The 23,243-nt window shown below is 38.7% G+C and overlaps 1 protein-coding gene across 3 annotated transcripts; it reads left to right on the top strand.

Annotated features, from left to right (window-relative positions):
• Positions 1 to 523: 523 nt before the first annotated feature.
• On the top strand, positions 524 to 12,770 carry LOC118826544 (leukocyte immunoglobulin-like receptor subfamily B member 3A). Of its 3 annotated transcripts, XM_036597537.1 has the most exons (10): positions 524 to 631; positions 2,954 to 2,989; positions 3,382 to 3,654; positions 3,788 to 4,057; positions 5,152 to 5,427; positions 6,041 to 6,316; positions 6,819 to 7,100; positions 8,736 to 9,012; positions 11,949 to 12,065; positions 12,246 to 12,770. In XM_036597537.1, exons 1-7 carry the CDS (start codon positions 601 to 603, stop codon positions 7,040 to 7,042), a joined length of 1,386 nt encoding a protein of 461 aa, XP_036453430.1. In that variant the 5' UTR covers positions 524 to 600; the 3' UTR covers positions 7,043 to 7,100; positions 8,736 to 9,012; positions 11,949 to 12,065; positions 12,246 to 12,770. The 3 variants fall into 3 exon arrangements, with proteins under 3 accessions (XP_036453430.1, XP_036453431.1, XP_036453429.1); XM_036597538.1 differs by lacking the exon at positions 8,736 to 9,012; XM_036597536.1 differs by having other exon boundaries at positions 6,819 to 9,012.
• The last annotated feature ends 10,473 nt before the right edge of the window (positions 12,771 to 23,243 follow it).

Here is a 23,243-nt window from a genome sequence, read left to right as displayed (position 1 = left end):
ACTAGTTATGGAGCCTGTCATGAGCTGGATCAGTGTGTTCATGAAAGGAAATGGTTAAACTGCAGGGATGGGGTCATCACAAGCAGGACTAACAAACACTAATCTAGAAAGTGTTATTTCAGACCACTGCACATGAATATGCCTCCTAAAATACTGATTATTTAATGTAAATGATCAGAATCGGTGACGATCCTCTAATGCCTCAATTCTGTTTCTTTCATTGGACAGTTTCTGTTGGCTACTAAACAGTTGTTTAGATGAAGAACTCCTACTTTTTGCCTAAAATCACTTGAAACAGTAAAATCCCTGATGTGTGTTATTTGCTGTATATTTAACTTGGAAGGTCAAACTAGTATTTGAAAAATGTTTTTACCCATTGAACATATTAATCATTTATTAGTTTCAAGGCTTAATATTTAGTAAGTAGTATCTCTCTCTCTCTCTCTCTCTCTCTCTCTCTCTCTCTCTCTCTCTCTCTCTCTCTCTCTCCCTCCCTCTCTCTCTCTCTCAGTGCTTCGACTGCAAGAACACAGGAAATGTTGAGTGTTTAACACAGACCATTGACCAGTCAGTCAGTCAGTGAGTCGTTACTGAAACAGGATGGAGCTTGGTCCACTCTCTGTGACTGTCTGTAAGTAAATGTTTTTTTGCTTATATCTTCATTAGAGTCAGTGATGCTGTATGAAGTTGTTTAAATACAGTCTGAAGCTCTAAGTAATTCGATTTTGTTAATCTAGTTCAGCTAGCTAAGCTTTTATATCGAAGATGCTGAAGTTAAGTTGTTCCAGTTTGAAGTTCGATGTGTGAGCTCCATCTCTACCATGTTATGAAAAAATGTTTTGAGTGACAGTACCTACAGACAGAGTGCACACGATAAGGTATATATCATTGCTGTCAAAAAGAAAAAAAACAAACAGTTTTATCTGATTTTTAGGGTCATTAAAGTAATGTGCATTTGAATTTTGCACAACTTAGTGAGCAAAGATGTTTTCAGTCTTCAGGGTGAATCTAGAGGAATGTTTTTCAGACTTTAGATTTGCAGATAAAGTTGTTTGGGAAAATGAGAGGATTACCAAAAACATTCTATTTCAGACTATTAGGTTGTGCTAAATTAACTTGATGAAAGTCATGATTTTTAATTGATTAAAAACTGTAAACAGTACAGTTGTAGCAATGTTGGTGGGGTACAGTGTGGTTGTAGCAGTTGTAGTAGTGAACAGTACAACTGTTGCAGTAGGGGTAGGGAACAATGCAGTTTTAGCAGTGGTGGTAGTGAGAAGTGCAGTTGTAGCGGTAGTGGTGGTGAACAGTAGTTTTAACAGTGGTAATGAATTGTATAGCTGTAGCAGTGGTAGTAGTGAAGTGTGTTGATTGTAGCAGTGATGGTGTTGAACAGTGCAGTTGTAGCAGTGGTAGTAGTGAACAGTATGGCTGTAGCAGCTGTGGTTTTGAACAGTGTAGTTATAACAGTGCAGTTGTAGCAGTGTTGTTTTTGAACAGTTCAATTGTAACAGTATAGTTGTAGCAGTGGTAGTAGTGACCAGTATGGCTTTAGCAGCTGTGGTTTTGAACAATATACAGTTGTAGCAGTGGTAGTAGTGAACAGTATGATTGTAGCAGTGGTGCTTTTAAACAGTGTAGTATTAGCAGTGCAGTTGTAGCAGTGGTAGTAGTGAACAGTATGATTGTAGCAGTGGTGGTTTTAAACAGTGTAGTATTAGCAGTGCAGTTGTAGCAGTGGTAGTAGTGAACAGTATGATTGTAGCAGTGGTGTTTTTAAACAGTGTAGTATTAGCAGTGCAGTTGTAGCAGTGGTATTAGTGACCGGTAAGGCTGTAGCAGTGGTGGTTTTGAACAGTGCAGTTGTAGCAGTGGTATTAGTGAACAGTATGGCTTTTGCAGCGGCGGTTTTGAACAGTACAGTTGTAGCAGTGGTGGTTTTGAACAATGTAGTTGTAGCAGTGCAGTTGTAGCAGTTGTGTTTTTAAACAGTGCAGTTGTAACAGTATCAGTGGTGGTTTTGAACAGTGTAGTTGTAAAAGTACAGTTGTAGCAGTGGTAGTAGTGACCAGTATGATTGTAGCATTGGTGGTTTTGAACAGTGCAGTTGTAACAGTACAGTTGTAGCAGTGGTAGTAGTGAACAGTATCACTGTAGCAGTGGTGTTTTGAACAGTATAGTTGTAGCAGTGGTAGTAGTGAACAGTATGGCTGTAGCAATGGTGGTTTTGAACAATGTAGTTGTAACTGCAGTTGTAGCAGTTGTGTTTTTAAACAGTGCAGTTGTAACAGTACAGTTGTAGCAGTGGTAGTAGTGACTACCACTTCTACACTGTAGCATGGCTGTAGCAGTGGTGGTTTTGAATAATGCAGTTGTAACAGTGCAGTTTGAGCAGTGGTTTTGAACAGTATAGCTGTAACAGTACAGTTGTAGCAGTGGTAGTAGTGAACAGTATGGCTGTAACAGTGCAGTTGCAACAGTACACTTGAAACAGCAGAGGTTTGGAACAGTTCAGTTGTAATATTGGTAGTTTTGAACAGTGCAATTGTAGTGCTAGTGGTTTTAAACAGTGCAGTTGTAACCGTGGTTGAGGTGAACAGTGCAGTCACCACTGCTACAGTTGTAGGTGTGCTGTGAAACTCCACACCTTTTAGTGCCTGGCAGTGTCTGGCAGTGATCTGTCACAAATAGACAGGAAAAAAGGTCACTTAGTTTGTAAAGAAAAAGAGTTTTATAGTTAGAGACTGACAGAATTTGTAGCATGTGAAACAATGAGAAATACGAATGAGTGTTGTTTTGATGAAATATGCAGATTGATTTAAGATAAAGGTATGACACTGTGTGTGAAGGAGGGTAACACTGTTCACCTGAGCACACTCATTCATTCTGCCTGTAATAGCTGCTAATATTTCACATTAATGCAACATGTCCTCTGTCCCTTTCCCTACTTTAGTGCTGATTATACTCATCCACTATGGACAAACTCAAGGTGAATCATCCACATTTACTGGAATTTTTGCATTCATGAATACATATATTTGCATGTATCATTTGCTCCTATTTTATAGATTGCTATGGCAAAAACCTTTTTTTTTTTTTACTCTTTTTAAACGAATGTATGCTTTATGTGTTTACATGCGCTGTGCATTGGAACATTGAAAAATTAAGCTGACTTTGTCAGTAGGTAGAAGATCATGTAAATTAAAAATGTTTTTTATTAAAACATAAATGTTATTTCTTACAGAGGATGCTGGACAATTCAGTCATAAGACATAGGAACACTCATCTCATTAAACACATAGCACATGATTAATATGTTTAAACTACTGCTTATGTTGTAAAGGTGAAAGCAGCCCTGATAACTTCTTTGCACATCAACAGAAAAACCCAAACCAGCAGTGAGGGTGGAGCTTCAGAGGGCCGTCTACACCGGAGACACTGTTACTCTGATATGTAAACTGCAGCTCTCACTCACTGGATGGAAGTTTCTCTGGTACAAAAACTCTCAATCAGATCATCTGCCTGCTGTAGATGAAAACACCAACACAATCAATATAACAGTGTCTAATACAGGAACAGAGAAGTATAAATGTGTAGCACGCAGAGGAGAAACCTACACAGATTACAGTGATCCAGTCAAGATTACAGTCAGAGGTACGTCTGTTTTAGAGTTTAGAATCTCTGTAAAATTAATGCAATTCTTCCACATCATCCTATAATTTTATGTTTTTTGAGGCTATCATGTGTCTTTAGAGAGGGTATTTAAGTATTTATCTTCTGTGAACAGAGAGACCAAAGGCTAAAGTGAAAGTGCAGCCAGCTGAGCATGTGTTCATCAGAGAGAGAGTCACTCTCACATGTGACATAGAAGGTGGAGATGTCTGGAGTTACGAGTGGTTTAAGAATAATAAACGTCTCAGTGAAGCTGAAAGGAGGAAGAAATATGAAATCTCTAATGTTGATCAGTCTGATGAAGGTGATTATAGCTGTAAGGGAACAAAGTCAACAGAGCCGCGCTACTCAGAGACCAGTGATGCTGTTAGACTGACTGTATCAGGTGAGTCTCATCTTTCTCTATTTCTTATAGTGATAGTGTAGAGGAGCATTATTACTGCACGCCCATCTTCCTGTACAAAAATCCAAAATTTGAACACCCATGATCAAGTTAAATGTTCTGTTGGTCCTCTACAGAGAACACACTTAAATATCTAATTTGAATTTTAGTGCACAATTTCTATTTATTTAATGAGTTTACCAAATTGGAAAAAATAAAACATGACACAAAATGTGCCATAACTTTTGCACAGACTATGTAACTGTAGAGGACGTGTTCACTTATTTTCACTCAGAAAATCAACAAAACTTGATTTGATCAGAGGCACCCAAACTTTTGTACATGTCTGTACTTAAGAACGAGATGAAGAAGCTCATCTCATAAACACTGACTGCATGAGCTCATAGCAATAGCTGGAGTCTTTATGAAACTTTTGTCAGAGTTTGTTTACAGACACAAAGTGGGAGATGCAGTACAAGAACATGTTAAGATGTTTAAGGAGTGATGAGGTTGTGTGTATAAGCTGGAACAGCAGCTGTGAACAATTTAAAAACTGGATCAAATTTTCTTTCTTAACAGGAATAACAGAATAATTCTCTCTGGAACAATTGAATTGAATATAGTAATGTTTCAGCATTACAAAGAGAAGCCACTGAATATACTAAACTGGACCCAGTATCCATATGCATTTATTGTATGCATTCATGTAATATGAGTGAACATTTCTGTTTTCAAGGTATTGATCAACAGAATACAGCACACTGCTGCAGATTACTACAGGCTTTGCACATCATTCTGACCCACCATTCACTCCAAAACTAAAATGAACTTAGTTATTAAATAGCTTAGTAGTTTTGGCTGAACAGCTCTCTTTAACTGTAGTTATAGACAGGAATCTCTGCCTTACCATGGTCAGTATGATTGATGTAGCAATTCTTTAGCATTGGAAATGGGCTGGACATGCGTATGGTCTGGATGGAGATGATGTACTGTCAAAGATCTGAGGATTCATTATGATTATGATTTATTGTTCTTATTACACATTCTGAAAGCAGTGTGTGATTTCATGGCCTGCCTGTGTTCTTCATCTCCAACAGCAGTGAGACCCAAACCTAAACTCACATCAAGCCTTAAAGGAGCTGCACTGACAGGAAACTGGATTCTGGAGTGCAGGCTGGATGAATCTGCTGGATGGAGGTTTTACTGGTTAAAACACACACAGAATCCTCAGAATGAGATCAAGACTGAAACTCACTTCTACACCATCAGATCAGTTAGTGTCTCTGATGAAGGTCAGTACTGGTGCAGAGCTGCAAGAGGAAGCCCAGCCTACTACACACAGTACAGTGATGCACTCTGGGTAAATGTCACAGGCAAGTGAGACATTTCTGCTAAGTGATACTACATAGTGCTGAAGATCTACAGATGATCTATCTGATAATTCAGCTGCACTGATGTTAATTATAACTATAATGATTATAATATGAATAATAATATTTAGTAAATTCAAATTTATAGATGATTTCCAAATAGGGGGGAAAATAAATAAATAAACTAGACTAAACTTTATTGTTCCTATCCTTTTTCTTTGAAATGACTTTGACAGTGAAGGCTGTGCTTCTTCGATGCTCTGGCTCCTGCTATTAAAAAATAACCAGATCTGACTGTCCCCCTTTAGACAAGTTAAGACTAAATGAAATGTTGAAATCTTATTCAAAAAGTTGGACAGTTCTCCTTACTGAGAGATCTGGCAAAAACTCTTAGTCTTGTGTTCTCCCTCTCTCTCTTTTCTTTCAACTGATTAATTAGTGAATACTGTGGGCTACATTTAGTGCTAATTAAGTCACTATTAATAACGGTGTAAACTAACCTGTCTCATTTGCAGATGAGCAGACATATCTATACAGAATGATTAGCTGAATTAATTTCAGCAAAAGTGTTGATAACTTATGTATAGTTTATTAACACTAGATGATTTTGTTACAGAAAGTCCTAAAGCTGTGGTCTCCATAAAGCCTGATAAACTTGTGTTTAAAGGAGAGACTGTCATTCTGAGATGTGACATTCAGGCAGGAGGAGACACTGAGTGGAAATACAGCTGGTTTAAAAATGATCAACGATTCAGCACAAACAGAACAACACAGGAGTACATAATCAGCTCAGTTACAGAGTATTACAGTGATAAATACACCTGCAGAGGAGAAAGAAAAAGTGACTCTCAGAACTCAGAGATCAGTGATGCTGTTACACTGACTGTGTCTGGTGAGTCTGTGGGTTTGTTCTCATTAGCTAAGTGCTGGTGTCCCACACATAGACTAAGCTTAATCTTGGATTAAATTTTGGTGTCCTTGGAGAATTATAAGTTTAAGTTAAGTTACCCTTTATTAATCCCACAATGGGGAAATTCACCTCCACATTTAACCCATCTGTGCAGTGAAACACCAACATACACACTAGTGAATGCACACACACTAGGGGGCAGTGAGCACACTTGCCTAGAGCGGTGGACAGCCCTATCCACCGCGCCTGGGGAGCAGTTGGAGGTTAGGTGCCTTGCTCAAGGGCACTTCAGTCATGTCCTGTCACAAGGCTGGTTCCCTACTCTCCAGGCCCACGACTACCTCCAATTATTATTGGAAATTCTTTTTAAGCTTAATCTGGGTCTGGGAAACCGGCCCTATTTTTAATAATCTAATCACTATGTAACAAGCATATCACTTGTAAATTATGAACTTGCTTCTATTCTGCATTTGCTCTCTGTCAGGTGCAGCCCAGGCAGTACTGAGTGCGTCTCTGCAGAGCTGGCTGACTGAAGGAGACTCAGTGACTCTATGCTGTGAGGTTAGAGACTCCTCTACAGGCTGGACGTTCAGCTGGTACAGAGATGATGAGGAGCTCCTCTCAGACAGTAGAAGAGAAGCTGGAGGCTCCTTCACTCTCAGTCCTGCTGCTCTGAATCACTCTGGAGTTTATAAGTGCAGAGCATAGAGAGGAGAACCAGCCTTCCACACTCAGAACAGCAACACACAGCCACTGTGGATCACTGGTGAGGACATTTATACACATTAAATTGACAGTTTGTGAGGTATAATAAACTTGTAGCTGCACTCTTTAGGCTTCTTACTGACTGTAGCTTTTCTGTTTTTGCACAATTCACCAGCCCCCCTTCTACACTGTCCATCAGTGGAAAGAGGCCACTGTAGGACCACTGCTGACCACGTGAAGAAGTGACTTAGTCCTGTGGTTGTGGCATGTTAGTGTGTGGTATGAGTGTATCAGACACGTCAGTGTTTCTAGGGTAGTTATACAATGTGGAGGCTTACTGGCCACTTTATTAGATACACCTGCTTTGTTTGTATCTTGTATCTTGTGGGTGCATGGTTAGAGACTATAGAGCTAGAGATTTTGACTAAAAATGTGTTATAACCTGTTGAGTAAGCATGTGATTATTTTGACATAAGTAATTATTTTGAATAAATCAGACATTATTTCAACATAATAAGTTAGATCTATGAGAAGTAAGTAATTATAATTAAACATATATAGATTTTGGGCTGCTAAGATAAACTTGAGTGTAACGCCAAATGCCTTGGGAAATCCTGTGATATTGTAAGATCCTTGTTTAATTTCACTCAGCGCATCCTGGTTGTTTAGAAAATTTATGATTTTTATGAAACCTGTGGTGAGTGTAACCTTTATAGCTGAGTGTAGGTATGTGGAGTGCATCAAAGGATGGCTGTGACCTTTCTGCCACTGAAGCCACAGTGTACAGTAAATAACATAGTAACGTAGCTTTAGTAATGCAGGGCTTGCGCAGATGAGAGAGCTTTCTCTTAATATACTTTAATAAGTGTTGTAGGAAATCTAGTTACTGTATATACCGTAACTAGTGAAACAAGCACGGAGCACACAGCTCAGAACTCAGCAGCTGTAGTTATGAGAGGGTGGAGCCAGGGTGGAGCTGAAGCTGAGTAGAGCCAGCTCAAAATGGGAGAGTCTATGTGAGGACGCTCCAGAGAAGACTTGGTGGAGCAGAAGTGAGAACGAGGGAGTCAGTCCATGTGCCATGACAGAGCCCTGAAACACAGAACGGACTCGGCACAAAGTCCAGAGGTAGGGACAGTCTAGCAAATCAGTCCACAGAAGGGGCAAGGCCAGGGGGGGGCAGGAACTGCAGGCAGTGAGGCAGAACTCAGGCGAGGTTGCTGGGCCTTTCTCGATGATCTGGTCAGCAAAGGTCGACTAATCAGGTGACTGGGCGGCCAGCTGGTCAGGAGCAAGAGACTCTGAGAACAGCAGGTCAGCAGACCTCAGTAGAGGCTGCCTGCAGAGGCGGTTTCAGGTATGATAAAGAATTTAAACTCCAAGTGTGAGTAGATCCCGTTATTACGTGACACAAACAAACTGGACTGGTTTGTGCTTTTATACATAGCAGAAACACAAACTAAGGATGAATATGTGGTTGAGAAATGCAGGTATCACTGTAAGAGCTGGAGAATATTTTACTACAAGCTGGCAGCAGACTTGAAATTATAAAGAGAGTAACTTGATGTTGAGCTCCCGACCTGGAAAATTGCTTTAGACTGCAAAAAATTATCTCTAGAGGCAAAACTAGATTGAAATCGGGCTAAAAACCATGTAGTGTTGGCCCAGCTTCAGTCAGTCCTGTTCTGTTTTTCAGGTTCGTCTTCTCCAGTCTCTGATCATCAGCCCCAGCAGAACTCAACACTTTATTAATGTCTCTCTCTCCCTGAGCTGTAAAGGACAGAGTGAGTCTACTGAATGGAGAGTGAGACGATACACACACAGTGGGAAGGTGTCAGATTGTTTATCAGATAGAAGATCAGTTACACGATCTACATGTAACATCAGCTCTCTCTCCACATCCCACACTGGAGTTTACTGGTGTCAGTCTGAATCTGGAGGGAGAAGTTCTCCTGTCAACATCACAGTGCACAGTGAGTCTATATTAGTCTTTAGAAATAATACAAAAAAATAGTCCAGTAACCCTGGAAAGAAATGCTGAAAACTAAATGATTTCATTAATTGACATGATACTGGTGAAGATCAATCATACTGTCAGTAAATACTATTTTGCAGTTTTACTGTTGATGCTTAATAAATATTTAAACCTAAAGCCTTATCTTACTACCAAGCTAATCATCCTAGACCAGGGGTCGGCAACCCAAAGGTTAGGAAGAGACATTTTGACGAGTTTCAACACAAATCTAACCACCTTGGGAGCCGCAGTTTCTTGTAAAATGTCTCTTAACATTTGACTTTTTACGAGGCTGAAGTCAGCTTGTCATTCTCCTGCTTCTCATTCGAATTTTCCCGTTCCACCTTAAATGGTGCCTGAGGCGCCAGAATGCAGTTAACTATGTAGCTAACTGTTGTACCATTTAAGGTGGAACGGGACAATTCAAACAAGAAACTGGCGAAAGAGAAGTGACTTCAGCTTTTCAGCATTTTAGTGTTTAACAGTTTCTCGTTGCAGATTAAGTGTATCCAGAAACCAGCTGGAGTGCTTATAAATGCAAATAAGTCATCTCCAAATTATCTATTTTTGACTTAAATCTCTCTCTTTGCCTTATCGTTGTAGATAGGCGAGATTATTTGAGCAGTCTGCGTGCCAAACTTCGGGGATAAAGGGTGAATAAGCAGTTATACATTTAACTCCAGTGTTTAAGACCATTTATTGTTAAAACTGTGTTAGAATGATTAGCAGAGCTTTATTTTACTGCAAAAGAGGATTATTTTATTTTTACCTAAAAATCTAATTCTGCTGTGGAGCTGTAACAGGGCAGTAAAAGAGCAGTGTGTTGCCGACCCCTGCCCTAGACCTTGGTAAACAAAACTGTATTATTATCTGAAGTTTCATTTAATTGAAACTGAAATTCTACAATTTCTCTCTCTCATCACCTGCTTCAGTTCACTGCAGCTCACATAGTTACGCTGAGATAAATAACAGACTCAGGCTTTAGCAGAGCTCAGTAACACTGAGATTAATAACTGATCATCACATTGATTTATCAGTCTACTCAGGCTTTAGCAGAGCTCAGTAACACTGAGATTAATAACTGATCATCACATTGATTAATCAGTCTACTCAGGCTTTAGTAGAGCTCAGTAACATGGAGATTAATAACTGATCATTACATTGATTTATCAGTCTACTCAGGCTTTAGTAGAGCTCAGTAACACTGAGATTAATAACTGATCATTACATTTATTTATCAGTCTACTCAGGCTTTAGCAGGAACTTCAGTTTGTAAAGAAGCTGAACATGCTTTCTGATTTTTAATAGCTAATAAAAAAACAAAAATGGTGTTTTTTTTTAGGCTTGTATTTTTTTTAATTTAGTGGCCATTTAGTATTTCAGAAAAATAACTGTTCTCTGAATACTGTCTTTACAAAATGTAACCTTGACTGAATACAGATACTTCATTTATTCTGAATATTCAGAATATTCAGTATTCTCAATATTTATCTTCTATTACATCCCAACCTTGCTGATTGTAGTGCAGGCCACTGGAATTCATCCACACCAAACTTGTCACACCATGTCTTTATGGACCTCGCTTTGTGCGCAGGGGCACACTTATGCTGGAACAGGAAAGGGCCTTCACCAAACTGTTGCCACAAAGTTGGAAGCATATAATTGTCTAAAATGTCTTTGTATGCTGTAGCTTTAACATTACCTTTCACTGTATCTGAGGGGCTGAGCCCAAATCCTGAAAAACAGCTACAGACCGTTATCACTCCTCCACCAAACTTTACTGCTGGCATTATGCATCCATTAGGTAGCATTTTTTGTCTGTGAGACTGCCAGATAGTGAAGCATGATTCATCACTCCAAAGAACACTTTTCCACTGCTCCAGAGTTCATACTTTACTCTAGCCAATGCTTGGCATTGTGCATAGTGAACTCAGGCTTGTATGCAGCTGCTCGGCCATGCAAACCCATTTCATTAATCTCCTGACCACAGTTCTTATGCTGATTTAGCTTCTAGAGTCAGTTTGAAATGCTTTGGTGAGTAATGCAACAGAGGACAGGTGTTCTTTATGTGCTACATGCTTCAGCACTTGGCAGCCCCCCTCTGTGAGTTTGTGTAGTCTGCCGCTTCATGGCTGAGCTGTTGTTGCTCTTAGACATTTCCATTTCACGATATCACTTACAGTTGACCAGAGCAGCACTATCAGGGCAAAAATTTCATGAACTGACTAGTCGCAAAAGTGGCATCCTATGATGATGTCACATTTTAAGTCACTGAGCTCTTCAGTATGATCCTTTCTAATGCCAGTGCTTGTCTATGGATATTGCATGGTTATGTACTTGATTTTATACACCTGCAAAGAATGGATATGGCTGAGATGCCTCAACCCAGTAATTAGGAGAAATGTCTGCATACCTTTGGCCACATAGAGTGTGGGTGTGTGTGTGAGTGTGTGTGTGTGAGTGTGTGTGTGTGTGTGTGCGTGTGTGTGTGTGTGTGTGTGTGTGTGTGTGCGCTGTGTCTGATCCACTCAGGGAAAAAATAGGGAACAGGGGAAAAGGGGCCTAACAAAGTATGCAGAGAAACAGATGGACTATAGTCTGTACTGTGATTGATCACTTCTTTCTACTTTTTTGTATAATTTGAACTCAAATTATGTTTAAATATCATGATGAATGGAGCAGTACAAAAAAAACATTTTGTGAAAAACAATCTTGCCACATTAACTTATATTAGAAGTTAATGTTTTTTCCTTCTGCTATAACCATTTTGGAGTGTTACCATTTTGGAGATACAAGGTTTTGTTCCAATCTGCTTAAAGTTCATCTCTGTTGGTGCTCTATGGTGGCCCTTTCATTTTTTTTAATGATTTTATTATTTGTGCATGTGTATTTCAGGTCTGTCTGATTCACAAGCTCTATTCTCAGTCCTCAGTCTGCTCAGTAGTCTACTGGCAGTGTCTCCATATCTGCTGGTGTCCATCATACTGGGAGTTAAATGCTACAGAGCTCGAGGTGAGAACTCACATTTTCCCTGTGTGTCTTTTTCAAAGAGCCAGTAGTGGATCACTCACAGGAAAGTAGTGGATCACTTAAACACTTTTAGCTACACAGATTCAGGTATTTATTACACTTAAACTGAATCATAACATGTAATTGAAGGCTATTCTGAAATTTTCATTGTGTATTTTACAGCTAAACGTGATGAGGCAAACAGACCATAAACACTGATAGAAGCTGGACCATCTTGTTGAGTGCTGAATACTAAGTTTCTACAGTATTATTATTCTAATCTTGTGTGCTTTCTGGACCATATTGGAGACCACTCAATCTAACAGAGCAGCTGTAGAGGCTTTTAAATAACAGCTTCACCCACCGAAACATCCAGCAGGTCTAACTAAATGGTGCTGTAGTGCTGCTCCATATTGAGCCTTTAAACTTAATTAAATAATTAAAATGAGTTTTTATGAATGACTTTTATTCTTAATACATGCATATGCTACACATTTTGTGCCAATATTTTTTGTCACTTTTTCGGCTTTATATTATTGGGCCTTTCTGTGTTCATAACCACCTGCTTTGCTTATTTTATATATTGTACTTTCTTATACTGTACATTGGACTTTCAACGAAAACAAAGGATCACCATATGCAGAGTCCTCTATTTAGTCTGACAAATGTTGTAATTTGTGAAATGATCATTTTGTGACTTTATGACCACCTGAGCAACGATCATTATTTTTTATCTTGTGTATATTTATTTTTTCACTATTCCTGTTTTTGCTGTAATTAGTGTGTCTATAATCACCAATATAAACTGTGGTTGGTTTTTCATCATTTGTATTAAAAAAAAATACAGAAATTAAATTGTAATATTAACAATAAGGTTTATTTTACTTTTAATGAACAAGTAGTTTATGGTAAATGTCTTTATTTGGTGCCCGGATTCTCATAACTGCTGTTCTGAACCAGTACTGGCATTTCAGCTCTTTATGTTACTACCAAGGTTTTAGAGACACTTTTTGTCTACTTCTATCCCTGAAGTAGCTTCATTTTGCTTACAGTACAAAGAACAGCAACAGGGCTACAGAAAGAGGCAGAAGTATTCCGCCAAGAAATGTAGTTCCTTTAGAGTGTGGTATCGTTGCTAAGCAGCCGTTGACCGCTGAATGAGAAGAATGTTCTGAGGCTGAATCTCAAACGGCTCCTGCTCCCTACATAGTGCACTACGTAGGAATTTAAATACAGTTGTTTAGCATGTTTGCTGTCTTTTAGCCTGTTGGCTAGCTGACCAGTCTAGTTCTAGTACAGAAAATAAGTTTTCAGCTCCTCAGTTTAAACAGAAATGGGTTCTTACTTCATCAGTACACTCAGTGCTCTGTGCGATCAGCATTAGAGTCAAAGATTATCCCATTAACAGCAGAAGGGTTTTTCGTGCTGTGGTGCGGTAATATAGAGTTCAGTTGCTGAGAGACGGTCATAGCTGTGGTATGTCGTGGATTTTACAATGGCTTCGAACACAGCTCAGCCAATCAGATTTTAGGACCGGAACTATCTGTTTTATAATAAAGCAATAAGCCATGAGAGACCGTGGGTTACAATGATTTTATCACTGAAAGGGTGTTCTTAGGCAGGAAGCGGAGTGCCTAAAACTCCCTTCTCTGTGATAAAATCGCAGCAACGCACAGCCTCAAGTGGCTTATTGTTTTTAGAAAATGGCGGCCAACATGAAATATAATTACACACTTTTTCAGAAACATAATTTAATAAATTATAATCATCATCAACAAATATTCTACCAAGAACTGTAACCTAGTTTCTTTAGAGTATGGTTTTTGTACGTTCGGTTGCCATTACTGTATATTGCTGTCATTTCATGATTTTTTTTACTTTTTGTCGTATAACAATGAACATATAATAACAGCACTATTTAATACAAAAACTTTTGCTTTATAAGTACTTTTTGGTCACCAAATTACCAACCCAAGTCTTATTTAGCACCAATCCAGCAGTGCCCCTCTTTTCATGCTGGGGCTGAATCCCAAATGGCTCCCTGCTCCCTACATAGTGCACTATGTAGGAATATAAATATTGAATCCTGCACCCCAACAGTGCCTAATATAGCTAAAAAGGCACAAGCCAACAATTATCTATAAATAATTAATGAATGAGGTGCAAAGATATTAATCAATTGAAAATAAAAGGAAAGGAAATGGTGCTGTTTCACGCAAAAATGTAATTGTTTTATTATTAGCTGATTAGCTGATTTATTGATCATTAAACCACAGCGACAAATCTATGGAAGCCATCTCACTGTTCACATGTCCATACACTCAATTTAGAGCATTTGTCCGCTTTATCATCCAAACACGTATATAGAGTAGACTGTTTCAGAGAGCTGAGGGCAGAGAGACTTTATTTAGGTGTTTGTGGTCTGACGTCTGTTCCAGTAAAACAGATTAAAGCAATAGATGGTTTATCATCTTCATCGATGCTGTCTCTGTGCTATGATGAGGCCTAAATCCTGACCGTAATTTTTCATGAATGAGATTCTTATCAAAGCATGAGCTGCTGTGAGTCTGTAATTTGATTGACCCACGGAGATTGAGATTTTAAGAGGTTTGATTACTACTAGTTACTGTTTTTGATACACAGTCAGAACTTTGAGGAGAGTTCCCGAATAGCATGCTGACATTGAAATATTATTGATTTTCATCTAAACCAATTTGGGCAATGCTGAAAGTTAAACTATACATGAAAGTTGCCAGCTCTTAATCTTCTCAAAAATGATATGTATACAGTATATACAGTTGCAAAAGCCTCTGGTCAAACTACACACTTTGTTGATTTTCAAAGTAAAAATACGTTAACACTTCCTTTAAAAGGTACAAACTTAAATATGGCATTGTTCTGCAAATTATTGCATAAAAATATATATTTATTTGCTGAGTTATATTACTTTATACACATTGGAAAAAAATACAACATAAAATTTTAAATGTGCAATTTTGTGTTTTTTTTTCAGTATGTTAAATTCAGCAAATAAACAGTTATTGTGCATTAAAAAATAGAGGATGCTTTGACTAATTTGAGATTTGAGACTTATTTTTGTTTGAGATCATGTGACAGGAATGTAAACTTATGCCCTACACCTCAAGTCTTCTCTGCAGTCGGATGCAGCCTCTTTAAGAGGTAAAAAATGTAAAAAGTTAGACGTTTGAGTTATAGACAGCTTTGTATCAAGCTGAATATTAATCAGTTTAAAGATTTACATGATTTGCTGTTACAGAGCCAAAATGCCCAGTCATGATTTTAGATATCAGCTATGCTAGCCAGTGGTCAGTGGTGCTTTTGAAATAACAATGAGAAAGAGAAATATCCTCACTGTTAGGCTGCTTGTAGAAGTGGTTAAGAACACAGCTAGTATGTAAGCCAGCCATCATGTTTATGAGCATTTACTTACTTGTTTGTGTCCTGATTTAAATGACAGCATTTGAAGTCATTATTTACTTACTCGCTACTTTATTGATTACCTAATAATTACATATATATATATATATATATATATATATATATATATATATATATTACTAGGGAACTATAGAATATTTTATTACATTTTTGATTCTTTTACTTTATCTTCCATATTCAAATATTTCATAAGAATCACTTTAATAGTTACTATTATTTTTTTAAACCTTATTGTTATTTGTTATTAATATTATTGTTGTTGTTGTTGCTGCAACTTGAAATACAATATCTTAAATCAAGGGTGCTTGGTTTCTGGTCCTGGAGATCTACCATCCTGTAGACTTCAGATCCAGCACACCTGGCTCTATGATTCTGATGCCCCTGAAGGCCTTCATTACCTGACTCCAGGACTGAGCACAGCTTTTTGGTCAGCTTAGCCATGTTGTAGATTCTATATTAGCACGTTGTGACTGTGACCATGTAAGCCACTCAAAAACCCACTTTCATTGAAACAACACAACTAACTCAGTTACATACATTTGTTAAGGGATATCAACAACTTTTTTTTGTTTTTTTTTAGCAGACACAGAAAGAAAAATGATGAATTCATATATGAAAGCATATCTAATCAATAAAAAGAGAGTATCTGCACACTTTTTTGGCCAAACCTGCATCTCAGAATAGACCTCAGAGAGCTGAGAGCAGAGAGATATTATTTAGGTGTTTGTGGTCAGACTTCTGTTCCAGAGTAACTATGGTAATGACATTTTCACCTCAAGAGGAACTGAACTAAAAAGAAACCTTGTTAAAAAGGTGGTCATAGTTTATTTAAAGCTGTCAGGTCACACTTATTCCATCCTGTTTGGAACATAAATTTGAAGCCTAATTATATCAACAAAATATAAGACATTACAAGTTTGAACTGGTTTAAACAAGTCACACTTATTATTAGGGAGTTAGATTCACACCATTAGAAATTTGATTTTAAATGCAAAAATCTGAATTTGAATGTTAGTATTTTTAATCTGTATCATACCATCTGAAACTGAATTCTGGACTGAAATTTTAAAGTTTGTAAGACAGCAATAAAAAAACTGAATTTCACGGCAATGTATAGTTGAACATCTGAAATACATTTTCTAAAAAGCATTTCGTTTTTTTATTAATTTTCAGATTCACTTTCAAAATAACATCCAGGTGTCATATTTTGTACAGGCTTTCAGTGGCCTGTAAACCCCGACAATGTGGATATGCCTTATACACTTGTGCCACTACTGTTTCAGTGTCACTGCTGTGCTGAGAGTGATAAATCACCCACATAATATCTGGTCATTGGTGGTCCTGTGGTGTCTATTTGTACTGATGAATGGTGTTGAGGGGGGGTTCATAAATTGCAGCAATAAATGGGCTACAGTCAGTAATTGCAAGTGTACCAGTATAGTAGGTGTTTTGGTAAGAAAAGATTCAGTGTTTGACTGCTTTTGCCTGTAAGACATTTGAATGTTATTTTGAAAGTGAATCTGAAAAATATTAATTAATAAAAAAAACTAAAAGCTTTTTAGAAATTGAATTTCAGATGTTGAACTTTACATCATCAACGTAAAGACCAGTTTCAGATTTTTTTATCACTGTCTCACAAACCTTAAAATTCAGTTTCAGTTCAGAATTCAGTTTCAGATGGTATGATACAGATTCAAAATAATAACATTCAAATTCCTATGGTGTGAATTTAATTCAATACATACAATTATTAAAACACTGAATCATAGTTAAAGTATAAAACCAAAAACAAAATCCAAGATTGCACTGATTTGATATTTCTAAAAAGAAACAAAACCAGCAACAGACCCAACACACACACACACACACACACACACACACACACACACACACACACACACACACTAATGTTTTAATCCCTTAGACAGGGGGTATACTTGATTATTCAGTTAACTGTTAAAAAGTAGGCCTAAATAGTTGCTTGACCAATTCTATAGATTTGCTATAGCTCATTTATTTTAACTTGATTTGATTTCCAATAAACAACAGTTCCTATGTGAACAGGCAGGTTTATCACTCAAACTAGCACGTTTACTAAAATGAAGCATGCAGGTGTTTCTAACAGGACAAAAGCACAGCTACAACCATATATCATGTCGAAAGCAAACATCTGCAAATTATAAGGTCAGGCATGTATAACTGTAGAATACAGAACTTCAAGGGAGAATTTCTCTTATTTTTTTAAACTTTCTAAATATTTAAATGGTTAAGATGTAAAAAATGTTGTTCAGAGTGGTTTGATACGAAATGCTTCACTCTAGAGGAACTTACAGTGAGAATTATTTACAGTGGTGGAATCAGATGTCTTCAAACACATTTTTTACTGTGCATTCATTATGGAGAGAGTCATGCAGGGCATTATAGTCCCTGAGAAAACTTATTTCTCTCAAATTTACCACTCATTTACCATCATCAACATTACATATAAAAAGTCAGAAGGCACATGTAGGTTATGTGGTTACAAGAATGAAGAGTATAAATGTGGAACTGCCTTATAGGGTTAAAAATCATGCAGACCTGATAAATGCTCCGCCACCTCTCTTTCTCTCTCTCTCTCTCTCTCCGCCCAAACGGCCTGCCACTCATTGCGCTAGAAAGAGAGGGATGAAGAAAGAGTGAGAAGGGAGAAACAAAGTGAGGCCAAGGGAGAAACACAACTGGCTACAAATTTAACAACAGCACAGCAAATCAGCAAACTGCCAGCAACCTAAAGGTCTCACAGACACACATTGCTCTCCCCTCTTTACACATTCCCAGGTCAGCCTCTTATCTTCAAACACCAGTCCCCATACAATCAGCAGCGATTCCGATTGGAGGATAAGGGGAAAACAGTTGGATTACAGGTGGAGGACGAGTACACCTGACCGAAATGCCACTGACGCAGCCATTGGTTGGGTTGCACCTGTTAGGAAGTTAGGTACATGGAAATGGAAAGAAGAAAAAAACACTGGGGGAGAAGACAAAAAACAAAAAAACATGGCGTCCTGGCGCATAACATAACTTTGACTGAGCAACTAGATAATCATGCCTTAGGCCTGCTGCTGCAAAGCGTGAGCTTTATTTTGAACACAGTTTGTGAACACTGTTGCACACCGTTGTTGTTCATCAAATAAAGTGCATCAACTTCTATCTGTTGCATGTTACTGTTATTTGCCAACATCAAACTTGGAGAGAACACAAGTTTACCTGGTTGCTGTTCAAGCAGTTCACTCTTATTGTGTTTTTTTTTACTTGTTTTTTTGGGACCATATGGATAATGATTTGCAGGGCACTGTGTGTATCCACTGTGTGTACCCACTGTGTGTGGGTAAAGCAGGTATCATACGGCTGTCTGTGCCTGTGTATCTGAGAAGCAGAAGGAAAAGTAATTCCTATCCTACACATTTACTTGCTATAATATTTTTTGCTGTTTGCTTTTTCAACATCTGTTTAATAATACTGATGTATATTCAGTTTATCACAATAAGAGTCTTGTATAATTCGACGGTTAAAATCTAGAATTTACTTGACGAATGCAAAATGTTTAATAAGCATTCTATTTGTTATGAATTAAAATGGGCTTCAACATGTATTTTCATATTTTTACGTGTATTTGTACATGCTGCCCAACTTGAGCTGATTCTTCAACTCAAGCTGTGCATGGCTCTTTTACTCTCATTAATTTATTGAATTAATTCATTCATAATGCTTTTACACAATCGACTTAGCCAAAGGCAGCTCATTAGAACAGAGATTACAGACCTAGATATCAGATCAGAAAGCCAATAGTTTCACGTATTTTTGTAGATTTTTTATTTACTGTTTCTGGTCTGAGTAGTGACAGAAAACAAATGAACAGAGAATAGACAGAAACATCCAGTTTGAATTAACCTACCGACAAAATTTAGTTCAGAGGACGAGTGAAATAAACCCATAGCTCAACCTGAAAGATCCACCAGGGTGTGAAATGTTCATTAAGGACGACTTGTATTATTGTATATTTTAGTTACATTTTTTATGTAAATAATTTATTTAACAGTATGAAAAGAGAGATTTTTTTTTCTGTGGACAAATGTTTATAAAGACATTGTGCATTTCTTTTCTTTCAAAAAGATTTCCCACATTTTTATTCTTTCTTTCATTCATTCATTCATTTAACAAAACAGCCAGTGGCCATACCATTTTAAAATGCTCATTAGAGTAAGTTTAATACAAAACAGTTTAGCAAAATGTATTTGATGTTTTATTTTACATTTGATTTTATTATATTAGTTGCCTAGACCGACTATTCATGGTTAAACATCTAGAGATAACTGATGTCGCCATTCACTTATGTTAATTTGGACATTTGTAAGCAAGAACTTTAATGAAACTGGACCTTCTTAAGTTTTAGTTGAATACTCTGCTGTACATCATGTCCTCTGTCTCTCTCTCTGCTTTAGTGCTGATTGTACTCTTCCACAGTGGACAAACTCAAGGTGAACCTGTATTTACTAGATTCTTTCATTTGCGTTCAAGTATATTTGCACATATAACTTACCCTGATTATGATGAAATCTTTACTTTACGTTTTGTACTAATGTATAATCTGTTTTTGTACATTGTACATTACAGCACTGGAGATTTGTTGGTAGAACAAACATGTGATAAAATGCTAGATCTACTGCTTATGTTATAAAGGTGAAAGCAGCTCTGATAACTTCATCATTTCTCATCAACAGAAAACCCCAACAGCAGAAGTGAGGATGAAACCTCAGAGCACCGTCTATACCAGAGACACTGTTACTCTGATCTGTGAACTGCAGCTCTCACTCACTGGATGGGAGTTTCTCTGGTACAAAAACACTCAATCAGACCAACTGACTGCTGATGAAAACACCAACACAATCAGTATAACAGTGTCTAATACAGGAACAGAAGAGTATAAATGTATAGCACACAGAGGAGAAAACTACTACATAGATTACAGTGATCCAGTCAAGATTACAATCAGAGGTGCGTCATGATTTCTGTTTTCTTTTCACAAATGACCTGATTTAATTTATGACTATGAGAAAAGACCCTACAATTATTTTAGAATGTTTTTGAATAGTAAGATGTGTCTACAGTGAGAATATAGACGATTGTGGAGAAGGGGGTGTGGCCGAAAAAGGACTGGGCCATCCGACTGCTGCCCGCTCACGGGGGAAGCCAAGTTTGCCGCCCAACAGCTCCCTGCTCAATCACAGCTGGAGTACGACGAGCTAAAAAAGGCCGTCCTCCAGAGGGTTGGTTGGACTCTGGAGCAACACCATCAGCGGTTCCGCACGCTGACACTCCGAGAGTTTGACCAGCCCTTTGTGCTGGCGCAACAACTCCGAGATTCCTGCAGGAGGTGGCTCTTGTCAGAAGCCCGTGATTCCGAGGAGGTGCTCGACCTGGTGGTGCTGGAGCAGTTCATCGCCCGCTTATCCGAGGAGATGGCAGCGTGGGTCCAGTGCCACCAACCGGAATCACTGGACAAGGCCACCAAGCTGGCAGAGGCACACCTGGTGGCGTATTCGGGGGCAGGAACCCCCACCCAGCCAATATCTCTGTCCTTCTCTCTCTCTCCCCATTCCTGCTCCCAGAAAGAAGGAAGCTCTGGCCCCCAAACCCTTTCCCTGCTCTCGCAAAGTGATCTCCCCGAGTTAGGATCCCGAAAGAGATTCTGACTGATCAGGGCACAACGTTCATGTCACGTACCTTACGCGAACTATACGAGTATACGAATGGTCTGGTCGAACGCTTTAACCAAACCCTTAAAAATATGATTTGGAAGTTCGTTCATGAGGGCGCTAAGAAGTGGCTAGAACCCCTGTTGTTTGCAGTGCGAGAGGTCCCGCAAGCCTCCTCGGGGTTTTCTCCTTTTGAGTTATTGTACGGGAGGAAACCCAGGGGCGTCCTAGACGTCATTAGAGTACTGGAAGGAGGGACCTTCAAACAGCAAAAATGAAATTCAGTATGTTCTTGACCTGAGAGCAAAACTCCAAGCACTGGGGCACTTAACTCAGGAGAATTTGCTCCAGGCTCAAGAACGTCAGAGCCGCACCTACAACAAGGGCGCTCGGCTACGTAGGTTTTCACTGGGAGACAAAGTACTCGATTCACTCCCCACATCGAGCTCCAAACTGCTCGCCAAGTGGCAAGGACCTTTTGAGGTCACACGGCGAGTGGGAGAAGTTGACTGAGGTCACACGGAGGCGGGGCACTGCAGGTATACCACCTCAATCTCCTTAAACCTTGGAGGGAGGCGGTCCCTGTTTCTCTGGCGATGGTGGTTCCCGAGAGAGCTGAGCTGGGGCCGGAGGTCCCAACCAAACTTAATCACGCTCCGGTCCCCTGTGGGGACCAGCTCTCCCCATCCCAGAAAGCAAAGGTGGCAAGGTTACAAATGGAGTTTTCCGACGTGTTTTCACCTCTGCCTGGCCATACTGACCTCATAGAGCAACCACACACTCCTCCTGGTGTGGTTGTACGCAGCCAGCCTTATCGCTTGCCTGAGCACAAAAAAATGGTGGTTCAGGATGAAATTAAGGCTATGCTCGATACGGGGGTAATCGAAGAGTCCCACAGTGATTGGAGCAGCCCCGTGGTGCTTGTCCCCACGAGACCCAAGACCGAAGATTGTCCGAGACCCAAGACCGAAAAGGAGGTGAGACGGTTCCTGGGGCTGGCTGGCTACCTGCCAGTCCACCTTCCAGGAAATGCACCCCCTCTAAAATCTGGCTACATGATACTTATACAGGTGTCACATATTGGTCCCAAATATGCATTACTAAAAATGTTACATAGTAGTATCAACAAACCTGCTGGGAAATGCACTGCTTCTCAAATCTGGCTACATTATTATTACATCCAGGATGCTTATACAGGTCATGCTTATTGGTTCCAAATATGTCGAAGGGATGCAGATTATCTCCCGTAATCAAATTTGAATATTTTGAATTCTTGCTTAAGAATATTTTTCTCCAATCTATGTCTACAGACATGGCAGTGACCGATGGTAGAGGAGACGGAACTGGGTATTTTAGTCATTGTATATAACTGGATGAAAGGTGACCTTTTGGGAACCTTCAAGGTCTTGGGTCTGAGACTCTTGCTGATAAGATTATGAGACACCATATCTTTGTTGACTGAATCTCACCAATGACTCTGTTCAGTTTTGTTTCTAAGCCTATCTAAGTCTACATTATAATAGTTTTGTTTTGTAATGATGGATCAGTAAATATATGTGTAGATTGCCACATTTACATATAATATGAAAAAGCTCTAACTGCCTCAATGAAGTCTGTGTTAGATGGGGGAAACACATGTGAGGGCTCTCACCCCACCACTTTTTGTCTTTCTGTCTCTGTCTATCTGCCTTTCTCTCTCTCTCAAGTCTTTTAGCCTGCTGATTTTCTTTAAGCTTTGCCTTAGTTAAGCCTTTGTGCATGTGGTTTAAGTGAACATAATAATCTGTTGAGATTATTTTTCTCTATTTTAAAATTTTCTTTATTGTATGTTTCCTTGGTATGTTTGTTATCCTGAAAAACATTTTTCAGAGCTCAAGGTGAGAACTCACATTTCCCCTGTGTGTCTTTTTCAAAGAGCCAGTAGTGGATCACTCACAGGAAAGCAATGGATCAATTAAACACTTTTAGCTGCACAGATTCAGGTATT

The sequence above is a fragment of the Colossoma macropomum genome, unplaced genomic scaffold (assembly GCF_904425465.1).
Source record: "Colossoma macropomum unplaced genomic scaffold, Colossoma_macropomum, whole genome shotgun sequence".
NCBI classification, from domain to species: domain Eukaryota; kingdom Metazoa; phylum Chordata; class Actinopteri; order Characiformes; family Serrasalmidae; genus Colossoma; species Colossoma macropomum.
Note: the sequence above shows the minus strand (reverse complement) of the source record. Positions and strands in the feature narration are given on the sequence as shown.